This window comes from Sander lucioperca, chromosome 1 (assembly GCF_008315115.2).
Source record: "Sander lucioperca isolate FBNREF2018 chromosome 1, SLUC_FBN_1.2, whole genome shotgun sequence".
Lineage (NCBI taxonomy): Eukaryota > Metazoa > Chordata > Actinopteri > Perciformes > Percidae > Sander > Sander lucioperca.
Genome location: NC_050173.1, coordinates 7,777,722 through 7,793,532, shown reverse-complemented (window position 1 = coordinate 7,793,532; position 15,811 = coordinate 7,777,722). Strand labels below are relative to the sequence as shown.

At 40.2% G+C, this 15,811-nt stretch overlaps 2 protein-coding genes across 6 annotated transcripts in view; both read right to left on the bottom strand.

Annotated features, from left to right (window-relative positions):
- Nucleotides 1-137: 137 nt before the first annotated feature.
- On the bottom strand, nucleotides 138-4,213 carry LOC116035179 (PR domain zinc finger protein 12). Its single transcript, XM_031278160.2, has 5 exons — nucleotides 3,830-4,213; nucleotides 2,112-2,302; nucleotides 1,803-1,958; nucleotides 1,436-1,550; nucleotides 138-1,202 (listed from the first exon to the last, which is right to left on the bottom strand). The coding sequence occupies exons 1-5, from the start codon at nucleotides 4,047-4,049 to the stop codon at nucleotides 769-771; spliced, it is 1,116 nt and encodes a 371-aa protein (XP_031134020.1). The 5' UTR covers nucleotides 4,050-4,213; the 3' UTR covers nucleotides 138-768.
- Nucleotides 4,214-8,922: 4,709 nt separating this feature from the next.
- The window catches only part of fubp3 (far upstream element (FUSE) binding protein 3), a 28,845-nt gene continuing 21,956 nt past the window's right edge, over nucleotides 8,923-15,811 (bottom strand). For 4 of the 5 annotated variants that reach the window (XM_031277903.2, XM_031277907.2, XM_031277904.2 and 1 more), the window contains 7 exons: nucleotides 12,530-12,690; nucleotides 12,196-12,269; nucleotides 11,988-12,064; nucleotides 11,542-11,598; nucleotides 11,210-11,260; nucleotides 10,942-11,069; nucleotides 8,923-10,384 (listed from right to left, as the gene is read on the bottom strand). In XM_031277903.2, coding sequence (XP_031133763.1) covers nucleotides 10,376-10,384; nucleotides 10,942-11,069; nucleotides 11,210-11,260; nucleotides 11,542-11,598; nucleotides 11,988-12,064; nucleotides 12,196-12,269; nucleotides 12,530-12,690 — 557 coding nt within the window. In that variant the 3' untranslated portion in view covers nucleotides 8,923-10,375. The remainder of the gene's footprint in view (nucleotides 10,385-10,941; nucleotides 11,070-11,209; nucleotides 11,261-11,541; nucleotides 11,599-11,987; nucleotides 12,065-12,195; nucleotides 12,270-12,529; nucleotides 12,691-15,811) is intronic. The other variant, XM_031277906.2, reaches the window with a different exon arrangement.

Below are 15,811 nucleotides of genomic sequence, written 5' to 3'. Positions count from 1 at the left end.
ATTATTAGACAAAGTCCCTGTTAACTACATGACAAAACAGGAATTGACTATATGCTCAGAGTTTACAGTATGCTGGATGGGAGTCTTTACAGCAGCAACAGGTGTTTTGATGGGTGAGTTACTACAATAATTACCACCATATGTAATATCATATTATATTTATTTAGAATAGAAGAAAGCACAAATGTATTTACATTCACATGTACAATTGCATACAATACAATTTTACAATTACACAACAGTATAGCATACGGTATGTGCAAGGTTAAAGTGACAATTTCAGTTTACAGTGTGGAAGGATGCAGCTGTAACAATGTACACTGGTGGTCACGTCCCTTAGTTTCTACTTACTGTACAAATCTCTGACTGTTGTTTTCACCTGATGTGATGCAAAATAAACACTGTAAAAATGTAGAAAACATCTGTTTTGTCTCACATTTATAGTGATATATATGACACTTGGTTCAAAGATTACACAGATAATAACAACTTATTTGTATAATCTTTAATCGTTTTTAGCATAGGCTATTTCAGCTTTCCAAAATACAGACAATCATTAAAACATATTTCTGCTGGAATTTTGATCACAAAGAAACAAGCAATGAAAATAAGGCAACGTATTCAATTGTCTTTGTGAGATGCTTTACTGTCACATCAACCCATGTATTTCCTTAGTGACGGCCTGTGTCATCTGCTTTACTTCTCCACTACAGCTATAATCTAAAGTGCAACGTTGTTCTGCGTGACTGTCCCTCCGTGTTTCTGTCATCATAGCACCATGGTGGGGATGTGGTGCAACAGGGGCCTCTGGTGCTGGTGGGGCATGGCCGTCATCTGTGGGGGAGGAGGGGACACTTTGGATGACACGTCGGCGGCGTGCGCCACCGGTTTGTGCCGCGCGCTCTTCTGGTGCGCCCTCAGGCCCGCCAGCTGGGAGTAGGCGCTCTGACAGACGTGACACTTGTAGGGCCGCTCGCCGGTGTGCAGGCGCACGTGGTTTCGGAGCGTGGACGACTGGCTGAAACGGCGATTGCAGAAGCGGCAGACGAAGGGCTTGTCCAGAGTGTGGATGCGCATGTGGGAGCGCAGGTTGCTGCGGGAGTTGAAGCCGCGGTGGCAGATGACGCAGCGCATCCGACCGGCTGTGGTGGTGGCGGCGGGTGGGGAGCAAGAGGAAGGGCCGTCACAGGAGTGGGGGTCATCTGGGAGACGAAACAAAGAGGAGGGAGATGAGATTAAGTTGGTCTAAAATGGTGGTTGCTGATGTGTAGCTGTATGTTTTGTTTCTAAAAAAAACTATCAAACATTTTGATCTAAAAATGAACCACAGTGAAATAAACTGGCTAACATGTGTTTGCCTTAATGAGATTCACTCAAGCAATGACACCCCAGACAAATAAACTGTAACGGCCCTGATATTGATCCAATGACTCACCATTCCTGCTTTTCTTCAGGTGTTCTTCATCTATTCCCGGAACTCCAGGGATTCCCAGGAATGTGTTGTGGGTGTTTCCATACCAGACAAGAAGCTCCTGGTCTGGTGGGATGGTCTGAGGAAGGAAGGAAATAGAGAAAAGGTCAGATAATCAGTATGTGATTTCAATTTGCTGCTATGTGATTGCTGCAACCTGACAATCAAATTACAGAAATCATATAGCCTACTCAATTCTCCCTGTGGTCACCAGGCGGCGCTGCTCCAGGAGACATTTGTGGTCGTCAATAAAATCTCATTAAGCCACTGAAGGCCCAGTCAGTGTTTACAGACCTCCAGTAGGCCTACTGCACAGAAAGTTCATTCTCACCTCCACCGCCTTGTAGAAGATGCTGCTGCCGATCTGCACCACCTCCAGGTTTTGCTCCTGCTCATTCCGGGCGCACTTTATATAAGTCATCCAGCTGCGTTGGTCCTCCTGGCTGGCATCGATGAAGTAGCGCACCGTGCCGTCTTCATTGAACACCTGAGCTCGCACAACAGCGAGGAAAAACGCGTCAATATTATAAGGAAGTTATAAAACACTGTCTGAAGCACAGCAGCACAGGATCTTAGGCTACTGCCCTGCAGGCTGAATGAATGACGTCAAGACTCATCAGAAACTGAAGTATCAACTCACCTCCCACATGAGGTTGTTATTCTTGAGCAGGTCCACGTGTTCAGGGGACAGGACTCTGCCTGTGAAAGGGCCCATCTCGGTTCCTGCTTTGATCCAGGTCTTTGAGAAGATGCCCAGCCCTTCTCCAGGGACCGAGCTCTGAGCGATGATCACTTCGCTGGGCAGCACCAGGCTGGACAGCTTCTGCACCTCTACAAATATAAAGAAGAAATGTGAGCATGAAAATATATATATATATATATATATATATTTAAAAAGATGTAGATGTTAGAATTAGAGACTGAGCATCAATGTCTTCAAATCGATTTCTATAAAAATGTGCACGAGTAAAACTGCACATAAATGTAATTCCGATAAAGCAGAGTATCTGTTGTTCAGCAGGGCGAGTAGATGCCAAAACGTCCCATGAAACAGGATTGCTGGAAAAGTCCTAAAAGCAGCAAATGGACTGGATCTTATTTTAGTCACGAAATATTAAGCTACACCTTATCCTCCGTTTAATTCGATTATCTGGTTGAATTGAAAGTTTTTGTTGTGCATAAAAACCCCCTCGGAAAGCATTTTCATCCACACCAGAAAGGGAAAAAGGAAGAAAAAAAAAACGTGCGCTTCTTTAATGTCAAAATCAAAGATTTTTTTTAGGCTGCGAAAAAAGCTGAGCAGAATAGGGGTTAAATGGTCCTCTATTGCCCAGGGTCCAGCAATTTGTCATGCTTCAGATGTGATATTCATTAAAGTTTACTGGAAAAGCAACGGCTAATTCCAAATTCATTATCCTTTTAAGAACTTTGTAGCAATAAATTTGCGCTGAATGAAACGAGGACTTGTTAAAAAGACTCAGGAATTTCTGCAACAAAAAAATGGAAAGGCGATTAGATGGTTGACATGCAATGAATAGCATTAGATTTAGCCTTCACGGTGCATTATGCGAGGAACAGCAAATCTTTTAAGGAGAGAGAAAGAGAAAAGCTCCGGAGCCCCATAGCTGCCAAGAGAGGAAAAGAGACTGTCCGGAGATTGATGAATGCGGGATAAAAACCTGGGACATCTCAAAGAAAGGAAACCTTTCTCTCCTCGAGGTTTAAGTGGAAACTTTCCCAGGTCAAGCACAAAGTTAACCAAATGAATTTAATGCCCTGCGTCTTTCAATCAGCGGCAGTTACACGCCTAACAAGCCTCTAAACGCGAGGTCTCGAAACTCTGAAAGGGTAAACGCGTTAAATGGGTCGAAATAAAAGCAGCAAAATGAGGGAAAATGCTGAAAACAGCAACAAGTTAGTGAGAGAAACTTTGGGAAATAATGTATGAGACGGACAGTAAAAGTTATTTTAGTTTCTGGTGCAGTTCTTCTCGAAGTTATAGGCCCTATGTGATGGTATTATTAGGACGAAATGCCTAAATTAGTGGAAACATAAAAAAAAAAAAATGTCCTCTTGGATTTCAGTGATGCACATTTGTGTGGAATTGCATAATGATCTAATAGGCCCATAAGCACATTCTTCATGAAAAAATGTTTCATTAAAACTGTAATCAAGTCATGATTTATTTTTATTCCATAAAAAATACACATTTAACTTAAATAAAACGTGTAAAAAATCTCTAAAATTAGGCAGCAAACCAGCAGTGAATAACTTCTAAACATATACAACAATATGATAAAATAATCAGGATTAAAATTAAATAAAGTAGTGCCATAATAAAGCAGCATGTCAGCCTACCTCCGGCGAAGGACTGAGCCAGCACCTCGGCGGTGAAGGCGGTCTTGGGGCTGCTGCCGCTCTGGCGCTCCTCCGCCAGGTGTTCGCCCAGCACGTTCCTCCACCTGCCGTACAGGAAGCTGTGCAGGATGTCCGAGGTGATCACGTCTGACAGCGAGCGGCTCGGACACTTAAATCCAGACTTGAGAGCCAAAGCGTCGGCGGGTAGCACGGAGCCCATGTTGCAAATGAAAAAAAAAAGAAAACCTTGAAATGAGAACAGCTGCAAGTGGAGCGATAAAAAAGAAGAAGCAGAAAAGAGTAGAGGAAGAGGTGGACACCCAGAGCTGCTCCTCAGTGCGTCCTTCTGCTCCAAACTGTCTGTGCGTAAAGCTGCCCTGCCAGGCTGCGAGGCTCTCTTTATATAGGTGGCCAGTGTGAGCCCTGTCTAATTACTTATTAATGACACACCCCTCACCGTGTGGACCTGCCCGCTGCACCGCCAAGCACCAGCAGAGACTTTCTAAACACACAGCAGAGAGAGAGAAACTTTATTTTAGTAAATCCTGCAGAGAGCTGGATTTTAAATGAATGCAACATGTTTGTGCAAAGCTGCAAATGCATGCTGATTGACTAAATGCAGAATACATGTTTAAGTATTCTAAAGATTGAAAACCTTCAGAATTAAAAGTGCTTAAAAAGCCTAAGAGGGTTGTAAAAATATATTAAAGCGAACAGAATGTATAGGCTGCACTCTGTAGCACATATGAATATTGATTTTACGCTGTTTAAAAGTAGGCTATTAAGACATAAAAAAAATAAGAATGCAACAGGGTTTGAGAATGTAAAAAGAATAAAATAAAGAACATTTTCTGTGAGTTTAAGTGATGAGTTGAGTTTTTCTGGGTCATTGAGTCTGGGAGTTGCTCGCCCATTTTTTTCTCATGCATTTGGTATTCATGCGGTGGTAATATTAATTTTTTTGTAAGGAGTTAGCGCGGGAATAACAAGAATGGAAACAAACTCGACGTGAAGTTTTTTTTACAGCATTGTTCGCATGCAAAAAATGCAAAGCTGCTTTGACGTGGTTCACTTTTTCAAGCCCTTGTTGAGGTAAGCGGTTTAATATTCATGGATGTTCGGAGCCCGCTCGGTATTGTGACAACGTTTAGATGAGTATATACGGTCCTTTTCTTCTCTATAGTCACAGTCCTCTGTGTTTTTTCCTCTCTTGCCTATTTTTCGGGCTTGATGGACTGGGGCTAAATGGGCAGTTTTCCTTCTTTTCCAGCAGAGAGGACATCTTTATTCCATCCCGGGCTCACAGGTTTCCTATTCAGCTCCCCTCCAAGTAATGTCAGGGCCCTGAAAAGTGCTGCAAATCAATCTTTCATGGTGTTTTGAGGACAATTTGACATCCATGCACTCCTCTTTTCACTCCAACAACTACAAGGGGATTGTCCGGAAAAATGGGCAAGTTGTGCTCTCTCTCTCTCTGTCTCTCTCTCTCTGGACGAATATGGATTATGGCAATGTAATGGGAAAGAAGAAATGGCAAGTAAATACAATAGCGGAGGTTGTTTTTTTTTTTTTTAGCTGAGGAGATAGTGAAAAGGCAAGGTGAGTGACAGGGCACGAAAAAAGATTACTGTGAAACAGCTGCTTTTTATGAGCGGGCCCCTCCTACATTTGTCTCCTTTTCCCAGATGAAATTTCTCCTCCCTTTCAACGGGATTCTTTCTCATCTAGATTGATTTACATTTATAGCATTCATCGCACAAATCCGAGGTAAATGGTGGGGGGCAGGGGGTGGGGCTGCTTCTTTATTAAAGAGGAATTAAATGAATTGAATTGGGGTAACGCATGGATTTGATTTGCTTATTTATGCATTAACCTATGGCATTATTTGGAGCTGGTAAAGCCGCGGGCATGTCAGCAATAGCAAATCATCCTGCTTAGCTGTTTCATTGTAAACCAATTTAAGCTTTTATTCTGTCCATTTAAAGCTTATCAATTTAATGTGGATGATTGACAATTATTGCACAAAGAACGAGGTAATTGTTTTATTTCAAAGAGCTGGTGGGAAACCTATCAAAGAAAGGCATTTGTTTGTGGATAAATAGCAGAATTTAACGCTTATCAGGGGAGAATATAAAGTGGAGAAAATAGACTCGGTCATGCAAAAATAATACATGTGAACGTCTAAACTTTAATGACAAAATAACCGAAAGTAAAACACAAATTATAAAATAGAATAAAATGATTAGATTTTGCTTGAGAAGTTGCATTTTTGTATGTATTTTGCACCTTAGAAAATAACAATCTATCCGAAAAAAGGTGAGTTATAATCCCCATTAAAACACACGTGGCTACAAAATATTCCTAGTCACATTATGATTCAGCGACTCACACTCTTAGCTTTCTGCAGGGAAAACACACACACACACACACACACACACACACACACACACACACACACACACACACACACACACTTTTGCAAACTGCTGTCGTCCAACCAGCTGGGAGGAAAGAGTGCAGAGTCTCCGGGGATCCTCCGCAGGGTCATTAAAACCAGATTAAGGTAGCTGTCACAGTGTGGAGGAGACTGAAGATCGGCTCATCTGTTGCAAAGGTGAGAGAGGTGCTGGAAGTCCCTCCTCCCCCCTAAAAAGCTTTTCTCCCCCTCTTGTTGGACAGGACGGGGGGGGAGTCAGGACACCTGCCTGATGTGGAGGAGCTGTGTACCTCAATTAATACAGCAAGGGAAATCGGTTTTAAATTGTTTAGCCTCAAATATTAAATTGGAAAAGTGGATTTATTCTCAACAATTAAAAAACTTTACTCAATAAAATGCAAAACACCACTCTCCACATACATTTGATTAATTGTATTTCTCCATTTTTTTTTTTTTTTAAACCAGTGGTGGAAAGTAGCCAGCACTGACTCAAGTACAATTTTGAGCCACTTCGGTAATTCCATTGTATGTTTATCTTTCAGTCCACTACATTTGTCTTGCAGCTTCAGTTGCTTTGCCAATTCAAATAAATAATATAAATAAATTATGTTTTAATGTTATAGATTACAATTAGCTCCCCCTTTACCAGCTGCAACATTAGTGTTACTTACACATTAGTGCATAAATACCTATAATCCAATAATATATTATTCTAAAATGGGCCATGAGTACTTTTACTAAATATATTTTAATGCTAATACTTTTGTATTTTTATTTAAGTAAACATTTGAATGCATGACTCTTACTTATACATATTGCTATTTTTACTAAAATATCTGAATTCTTCTTCCACCACTGCTCTTTTACAGACAATCCAAACTGATCAATAAGGCTCAATGAGAGAACCGTTCATAATGAGTAGTTGTTTAAGAGTGCATGAGCCTCAGTGCTGGGAGAAAAAGTAGAAATACCACAAGGTGATAAATGTATTTAAAGTAGTCATTGTGCAGAGTGGCTCCTTCCATCAAGTTATGTTATTGTATCTTCATGCAACATATTTTATAAGTTGATAATATATTTTAAGGTAACATTTCAAAGTAACTAGTAGCTGACAAAAAATGTAGACTAAAAATGTGCAATATTTTCCTCAGATTTGCAGTATGTAAGTACAAGCATAAAGTAGCAGAAAATGCAAATACTTAAGTACAGTAAAACTTTCTACCACTGAACACAACACACACCGTTTAAACAATACCAAAAACAGCTGACTCAAATATGTATCATTTCCTTGCAACAACTTCTATCAGTGTATATGTTTGGTAAATTTTGAAGTCAGATTGTTGTGATGTAATATTTAATTGCATTATATTGTGTAGCCAATAGTCAAGTCTAAGTAGCATAAATTATTTTGTCACTTTCCCCTTAAATAAATGACACACTGAGCATACTGTATCATAGTCTAAATGCCTGTTTATGCATAAAAGGAGAAAAAAAAGGTGCCCAATAATTGTCTATATTAATAAAAAAATCGTGCCTCTCAACCTGTCTGTGAATGATCCGGGAACAACTAAATCAGACAGCGACAAAGGACCCCCAGGTCAGAAGTGTCCTCAGGGAGGCAGTGTTGAAAAAAAAAAGAAAAAGAAAAAGAAGAGGATCAAAATCAAGGGCTGGATTTGGAAACAGCTGCACCGCATCAATGCAGTGGACGGTATGGGGCCGTGCAGGGTCCACTGTGGCAGGAGTCTCCCTGCTGAGTGCAAAGATGTGCAGTGACAAAGCTGGAGGGGGTGAAGAGGGACAAGACAGGAGAGCTGAGGGATGGCATGCTGCTGGAAGGATGAAAATCTTACATGGATTGTTGTAGGGAACAATGAGACAGTGTAGGAAATCTATTACTGAGCAAGGCAAAGATTGAAATTTGTCATGAAACTGTATTCTGACAAACGAACCCAATTCTGTAGTGGCCAAAACATGAAACACCAGTCTGTTTGAATAAAAAAAAAAAAAAAAAAAAGTCAACTTTGAATTGTCATCACACTGGAAACCTCACCCAATTGAGTATGTATGACATTGTATCAGGCTGTAGAGAAACAGGACCAGATATGGATGCTGATACCAGACAGGTGTTATATTAAAGATTGCGCTCATATACCAAAATCTCCCATAAAATCAGGCGTTAAGAAAAAAAAAAATGTCATTTGGGGAAAGTTGATAGTTAATTATTTTTTTTCTTTCACTACATACGGCACAATTTCAACACTTTTCTTAGTCAGAATATTGTAAGTGGCTGATTAAAATGTAATTTTCCCCTTAAAATAAACCAGGAACAATTACTGTATGTGCTATTGCTTTAAAATAACTGATTGCAAAGTGTAGCTGTGGAAAAGTGCTGCAGTTAACATTAAGAACTTACGATATCAACCACAAGAGAGGCTTGCGGAAAATGTATTTGAATGTGAGAACCGGCAAACGACTAGAAAATATAGATGTTCTGCTTATAAAACATGAAAACATACAGTAGACCTATATATCCTCTATGTATCATCACAAGGTTTATCAGAATATTTAACACCAAGTATCAGAATACAGCAAAGGACATACAAAGGTTTATAATGTCATGAAACAGAAAATCAGCTTAACAGTACACAATAAAGGTAGTCTGAATGTTTTAATACATGGTTAACTGTACACATAAGGAAAAAAAACCAAAAAAAAAACACCATAATTAGACATTTTGAAATTATATCCCTTTTCATTAAGAAATGAAGTTAATACCAGAATCATGTTTTCCATAATGATGCATCATTTATACCATTTATATTAGATCACACAAAGAAATAAAAAATGAATTAAAAAGTTATTAGCATGGACTGAGTCCAACGCCCCACTGAGTCCACAGCGAGGGCTCAGTGGGGCGTTGGTGAACTGGGAGGTACCAAATAAGAGTTTTTTTTTTTTTTTTTAATCGTAATACTTAAAACATAAAAATACTATATTAATTATTACACAGGTAGAAGTACAGAGGCTTAGCAGTCTTGAATAGTTCAGGTAAAGAACATACAAAAATCTACCACTTATTTTTCTTCATAACAAGATGCAACATCAAATTTCAAATTACACAATTACAATCTTTGAACATTTTCAGTATGAAAACAGAACAGAAAAAGAGGGACAATTTTCCTGCAACACTGATCACAGGAAAAAAATATTTTTTATATAAGTATATATATATATGAAACATATATATTTTAAATTAACAGTCAAATATGAGCATATATACAGATTTACAAGGTAGCAAAGGCAAAAAAGCTATTTGCAACATCCCCCTAAATCCTATCATACCAGATAATTGTAATAAATTATCCATGACATTTCCATTAAAAAAAAAAAAAAACATCTTAAAACTACAAGTTAAAAGTCTGTCAAAATATTAGAGAACCCATCTTTGTTTCAAAAGTGAAATAAGATATTGCACCTTTTTTTTTTTTTTAAACCAGAGTACAATAAAATGACAATGAAAAACAGCATACAATGCACAACAGGGATTCAATTAGAACTATTGCCACTGGCTGACATTAATCCATGTTTTTAAACCTTGTAACAAAAATACATTTCCTGTAACAAAACATCACAGTTTCATTTCACTGAATTATGTAAAAGAAAACATTTTAACACACCCTTTTAAACATCTTATGACATAGGACAAATGGTATTCAAGACTGCTAAGCACATAATCATGGTTTCATTTCAACATAACTAGAAAAAATAGATCATATTGCCTTTTGAAATGTTACAACTCTTGGGTTCATTTTGGCGGTACAATCTGAGTCAAAGACAGGAAAACATAGAAAAACAAGCAGCTCTCTCAAGTCCAAAAAGGGATCCCCGATACTGTCTATCCAAAATAACAGTGTACACAAGCATTTAGTAACAAATAACTGTTCCTGATTTTTAGAAATATTACTTTATCATATAAGTCATTCTACAGCTAGTGTTTCTCACTAAGAAAAAAAGTCTTCAAGGCGTTGCAAATCTAGAACCCCCTCTGTTAAAAAAGGGTTGTTTTCATCCTCAGTGATTCAAGTCTTTCACCTGGGCGTCTTCTCTTAATGATCCTGGAGAATAAGACCAGTTTGTCACCATTTCTCACAGTATCTCCCACATCACAGCTGATTCATTCCACTGACATTTGTTTGGAGTTTAAAAGGAAAAGTCTGGTGATATTTTCACATTTTCTTACTGTCAACAAATCCAATAAGTAAGTGTGGCATAGAGCTCAAATGTTGCTCAAAAACTATTAAAGACACATCAATGAGCCACACTTAGGGACTTATTGATTCTGTGAAAAGCAGCAAATCCTGACCTAGCAAATGTTTGGCACTTTTGTTTGGAAATTACTCTGATTAAGTGATTATCAAAAAGTAGTTGCTGATTCATTTTCTGTCGATCAACTAACCCGTTGCATCTCTACTCTTGTTTATTTTCAGCAGGAACCAATGGTCTTAGAGCTGAGAGCCAAAGTCAGAGCCAAAGTCAGAAAGTACTGAGAAACTGACCAACATTATTTGGTCTTTTATGGGATTTGCTGACAAAAAGAAAAAATACCAGCCTTACCTTGATTGATCTGTACTGTGAACAAAGCTGTGTAAACATTGAGGCAGTTGGTTCTCACCTGAAGGCCTGGGGCTTGTGTCTGCTGTGCGCCCTGGTTGAAGTAGGCCATTGGCTGTCTGTAGAAGTCAACCCAGGCGTTGTAGTCAGGATTAGAGGTCTGCTGAGATGCAGGGCCAGCTGTCTGGCCTGAAGAGGAGGGGAGAAAAAAAAAAACCCCGTAAATAACAGTAGAGGAGGAATCAAGAACATGAAGACACATCTGCAGCTTTGAGTTTAAACTTCAAATCGGTTTGTTTTTATAATAAAATACTTCCACAACTACTCACCCCAAGCTTTGTTGTATTCAGGAGCAGTGCTCTGAGCTTGGTTTTGCTGACCTGTAAACAAACAGAAGAGTTTCAATTTTGTTATTTTTACAATACAAATCTTAAATACAGCTTTTCCCTTCTGACTTTCCTTAAACTGTTTTAGTGACTAGGGTTTTACACGAAAGCAGGATTTATGCTCATAATCTTTCCAACGTGGTAAATAAATCCATGATTTCATCAGGCTTGTGTGAACAAACAATGAAATCTACATACAAAGAATTAAATTCAAACTTCTATGGAACAGGATTGTAGAATAAAGTGGACATTAAAACAAAATATGTCTCTCTTGCCTAGCTTTTTATAATACTGCTCCCAGTCCATCTGGCCCGTCTGGGATCCATTGTGACCTGAAACCAGACACAGATAACACCACTAGAGTTACAGAGAGTGGGCTTTGCTTTTCCTCTTTTTGCTCTCATGCGTTTCCTAATGATTTCCATCGACAGCCAATTTAAAATCTGTCCGTACAGGAAAGAGGTGGTTACCCACAGGGAGTGTGACCATCTCACCCCAGCTCACTGAAGACTTTGAATACACTGCAGCACCACAAAACTCCCTGGCCATGCTTTCAGAGACAAATTTATGTGCAACAAAATTAATTTTGTTTACATATTTTTTGTTCTCTCATCGACAAATTATCTTGCTGGGAAAGGATCACATTTCTTGATTTTTTTGCATTTTTATATTACAATCTAGTTATGTAGCTTTAGCAGCTACAATACTTCATGTTACTTACTGTGGTCCTGTTGGCCTTGAGGCTGCCATATTTGAAAAGTTGTGCCCCATCCTCCTGGCATGAACGTCTGAGCCCCACTTATGCAAAATAAACAAACAATTCAATGTGAGCAATACACTTGACAATTAGTGTCTACTGAAGACACTGTATTACACTTTATCAGTATGTGTTTGACTTGTAATACATAAAAATGTGACATGAGGCTTACTGTTGAGGAGGAGTGGTTGGTCCTTGGTTGTAGGGATTCATACCGAAGCTGCTGTTGCCCCCTATTCCTGGGCCCTAGAGCAGAGAAAGGGAAGAGGAGGCGAGTGAGAGACCACACTTGTGTTTAAAAGGGAGCCAACAGGCAAGGTCAGAGGGCAGGGCCAGGCGCTGATGCACTCCATTAAGTCCATTTGATGGATTCTTTATGTTTAACCTCTGGTGACATCCTGCTGGCCACCAGGACTACAGAAGCCCAGCAGCTCTCCACATTGACATGTGCGCTCATGAATATCAGGCCAGACAATAGTGTTTTGGGACCGAGCCAGACCACCTACCCCAATTCTCTCATCGATCAGCTGGCGGGCCTTTTCCAACTGCTGTGGGGTGCCTCGGATGGAGAAGATGCGCACGTTGGGGTCTGTGTTGGGCGGCGGGTTTCTCTGTAGCTCCACGTGGGCACGAGACTGCTCTTTGATGTTCTTGATGGTTTCTCCACCTGGAAAAGAAGCAAGAGATAAGGAATATTTAAATAGGGCTGCAACAAATTTTTATTGATTCAGCTGCAGACTATTTTCTCAGTCTAAGAAATGTATGAAAATACAGAAAAGTTATCCAAGAGCCCAAGGTGACGTCCTCATATTTTTTGTCTTGACTGACCAACTATCCAAAACTTTGGTCAACTATGACAAAAGACACAGTACAACAACAAATCCTCACATTTTAGAGCCAGGAACTGGTGAAAATGGCAAATTTTCTTCCAATTGACTTGCGTGGGATTTCCCCCTTCCTGGTCTATATATCCCTGCCTCTGCTGAATTATCTTTAGCCCCGGTGTGAACAAAATGTTGAAGTTATTAAAGCTGTATGTGTGGATGTTTTTTTGAGAATGCCACGCGGCCAGGACACTCGCCCCGTTCGTAGACAAAGGAGACCTTGCAGGTTCTCTGCTGTCCACAGACGTAGGAAAGTTGTCCAATGCAGATTTTCTGTAACCATACAAATGTCTCGAGTTGTCCGAAGACGTGAACGCTTGTAAGTCATTGTCTGATTGTTTTTCCCCCATCCATCCCATATGATATGAATGCAGCATTAAGCCAGACTTCCTTTCACTGGAATCACACAGACTCACTTATAGTGCGATAGTGCTACCTTATCAAGACTCTGGCTTGTGTCTCACCACTTATCTACCAGTCTGTGGTAACATCCATGCAAATCAGGAAACAAAAGGAGACATCTCCTGCACACCTCCCCCTCCGCTGCATCACATGCCAGCTTCCCGACGTGTGGGGAGAGCAATTACACCAGCAGGGAAAAATTAAACATCGCTAGCAGGAGAAAAGGGCCAAAATTGAAGCGTATCCTCCTTCTGGGATATCGTTTGTCTCTTTTACCCTTTTCATTCTTGACTCTATGTTGTCCTCTGTGATGAGAGCAGGGAGTGAACGGGGGGCATATAGACGCCACCCCCCTCCACAATACCCATCTGAACGAAAAAGGCTGAGGGTGCTTCCCGGGGGGACACCAGGGCTGTCCCAACATCAATTACACATTTGTTCACTTGTGGCTGACACTCGAATGACCCTGGCTGACCTCCGAATGAAAACGCTCATCAAAAACCTCTCCTCCTCCCGTCGCCTATTCCTTGCTGCCAACAGACTGCACATGGGCCATTAACCCATTGTCAACCAAATGAAACTTCTGCCTTAATGAAGCCATTATGAGCTCTTCTAGTCAGACAGCAGAGAGCAATGAAGACCCTGACTATTCATTTCATGGACTGGGCTGTAGTGAGGGCAGATAATACAGGCCTTATTAATGAGACTGGTTTAGTGAGCTGGAGAAAAGGAGGGGATACAAAAGTGCAACTGGTGACTCCATTCAAGTCAAAGCCAATGGACTGTTTAGCTGCTGGTGGGGAAGAAACTCTCAGGCCACAAGGGAAAACAACATTACCAGAATGTGTAACTCGTGAATGTACTAATAGGACATCAGCTTTACATCAAAATAGGGGTGTACAGTAGTGGTTGAAATCATTGTTAAAAAGAGTATTTTTCATAATATCAATATATATCAGTAAAGACATGTTATGTACCCTCGACCGTGAGAGAATTAGGTTTGACCTCAAGGATAAATTTGGTTCCCTTTCATTGTTTTTTTAGATAAACTCCAATAACTCTATAGCAGATGGACCTAAAGAAAAAGTCTAGTTTGTATACATTTCACTGTGTTAATAAGGTGCTCTTATAAGCTTGCTCTGCCTTGTACCCTTTTGATTAATCGTCAATCCACCCATCTATCCACTTATCCTTTAAAGGGTTGCAGGGGGCTGGAGCAAATCCCAGCTGTCATTGGGCGAGGGGCGGGGTACACCCTGAACAGGTCGCCAGTCAATCACAGGGCTGACACAGGAAGGAAAACCATTCACGCTCACATTTACACCTATGGGCAGTTATTAGTCACCAATCTACTTAACCTGCATGTTTCTAAACTGTTGGAGCAAAACCAAAGAAAAGCCACGCATGCACAGAGAAAAACTTCACAATTCAGGTTTCCATCTGTTGCCCAAGTACACTTCAAAATTTGGACAGGAGGAGTTGGGGATTGAACTATCAACCCAACATTTAATTTTGGCCCAACTTGCAGTATATTCTCTTTGCATGTCAGTTTATGTTTAACATTGCAAGATCATTTAGTCACTTAGGTCCAATTTTTCAGTAGTAATGGAAGAAAGAAAATGTACCCATCTAAGGGATAGATCAGTACAGATACGTGAGAAACCAAGTTTAGCTAATGTTAGGTTAGATCTAAGACAATTTTTTTTTAAATCATCAAGGGTATAGTGTAGAAGTTCATTCTTGACCTTAGAAGCAGTAGTTTGACAAAGAAATGTTTCAAACTCTACTATCCACTTTTTCCAGAGCTTTCAAACAAGAACATTTCAACTTTCAACTGAGCAAACTCCATCCACTGTGAGATGTGACCTAAAACCCTGGAAAACCTAGTAAGTGAACCCTTGAGTTTACTCACATATTTTTAGATCAAAATTCATGTGTAAAGTTAAGGATGCTTGTCACGGCTCTTGCACTGGTGGGTGGCTTGATTCATCATGCTGTGTGTGTGTGTCTCTCTCTGTGTGTGTGTGTGTGTGTGTGTGTGTGTGTGTGTGTGTGTGTGTGTGTGTGTGTGTGTGTGTGTGTGTGTGTGTGTGTGTGTGGTCAAAACAGAGGGGCAATGGGCTGCATATGGCATCGTAAAGATATTAATCACCGCACCCTTTAAGGGACGGCTGACAGCACCCAGACCCACCGCCATCTCCACCATATTGGCCCACTTCATATGCTAATGCACAGAAAGGGGACGCAACGCCCAGGTTTATTTGTTTCCCTCGCCCCACTACATGCACAAAAGACACTTGACATTTCTATTGCCATGTTTTTATCTTAGGTAAAGAGGCCCACTCCGAACCCACCCACAATTGCACGCACACACACACACTCACGAGCTCTTTCCAATGCAATGGTCAATGACTTTTAAATAGCTGGCAATAGAGTGGGCATGAATAGCCAATAAGCTAATTCCTCCTATTCATTCCCTCGCTGCACTCTATTGGGCTGAAA

Excerpts from the sequence above, each read along its gene's own strand:
- LOC116035179 (XM_031278160.2), bottom strand. The coding sequence starts at position 4,049 with ATGGGCTCCGTGCTACCCGCCGACGCTTTGGCTCTCAAGTCTGGATTT. Across the intron at positions 1,959-2,111 it reads ATAACAACCTCATGTGGGAG|GTGTTCAATGAAGACGGCAC; the intron begins GTGAGTTGATAC and ends GTGCGAGCTCAG. Across the intron at positions 1,203-1,435 it reads CCTGAAGAAAAGCAGGAATG|ATGACCCCCACTCCTGTGAC; the intron begins GTGAGTCATTGG and ends TTCGTCTCCCAG.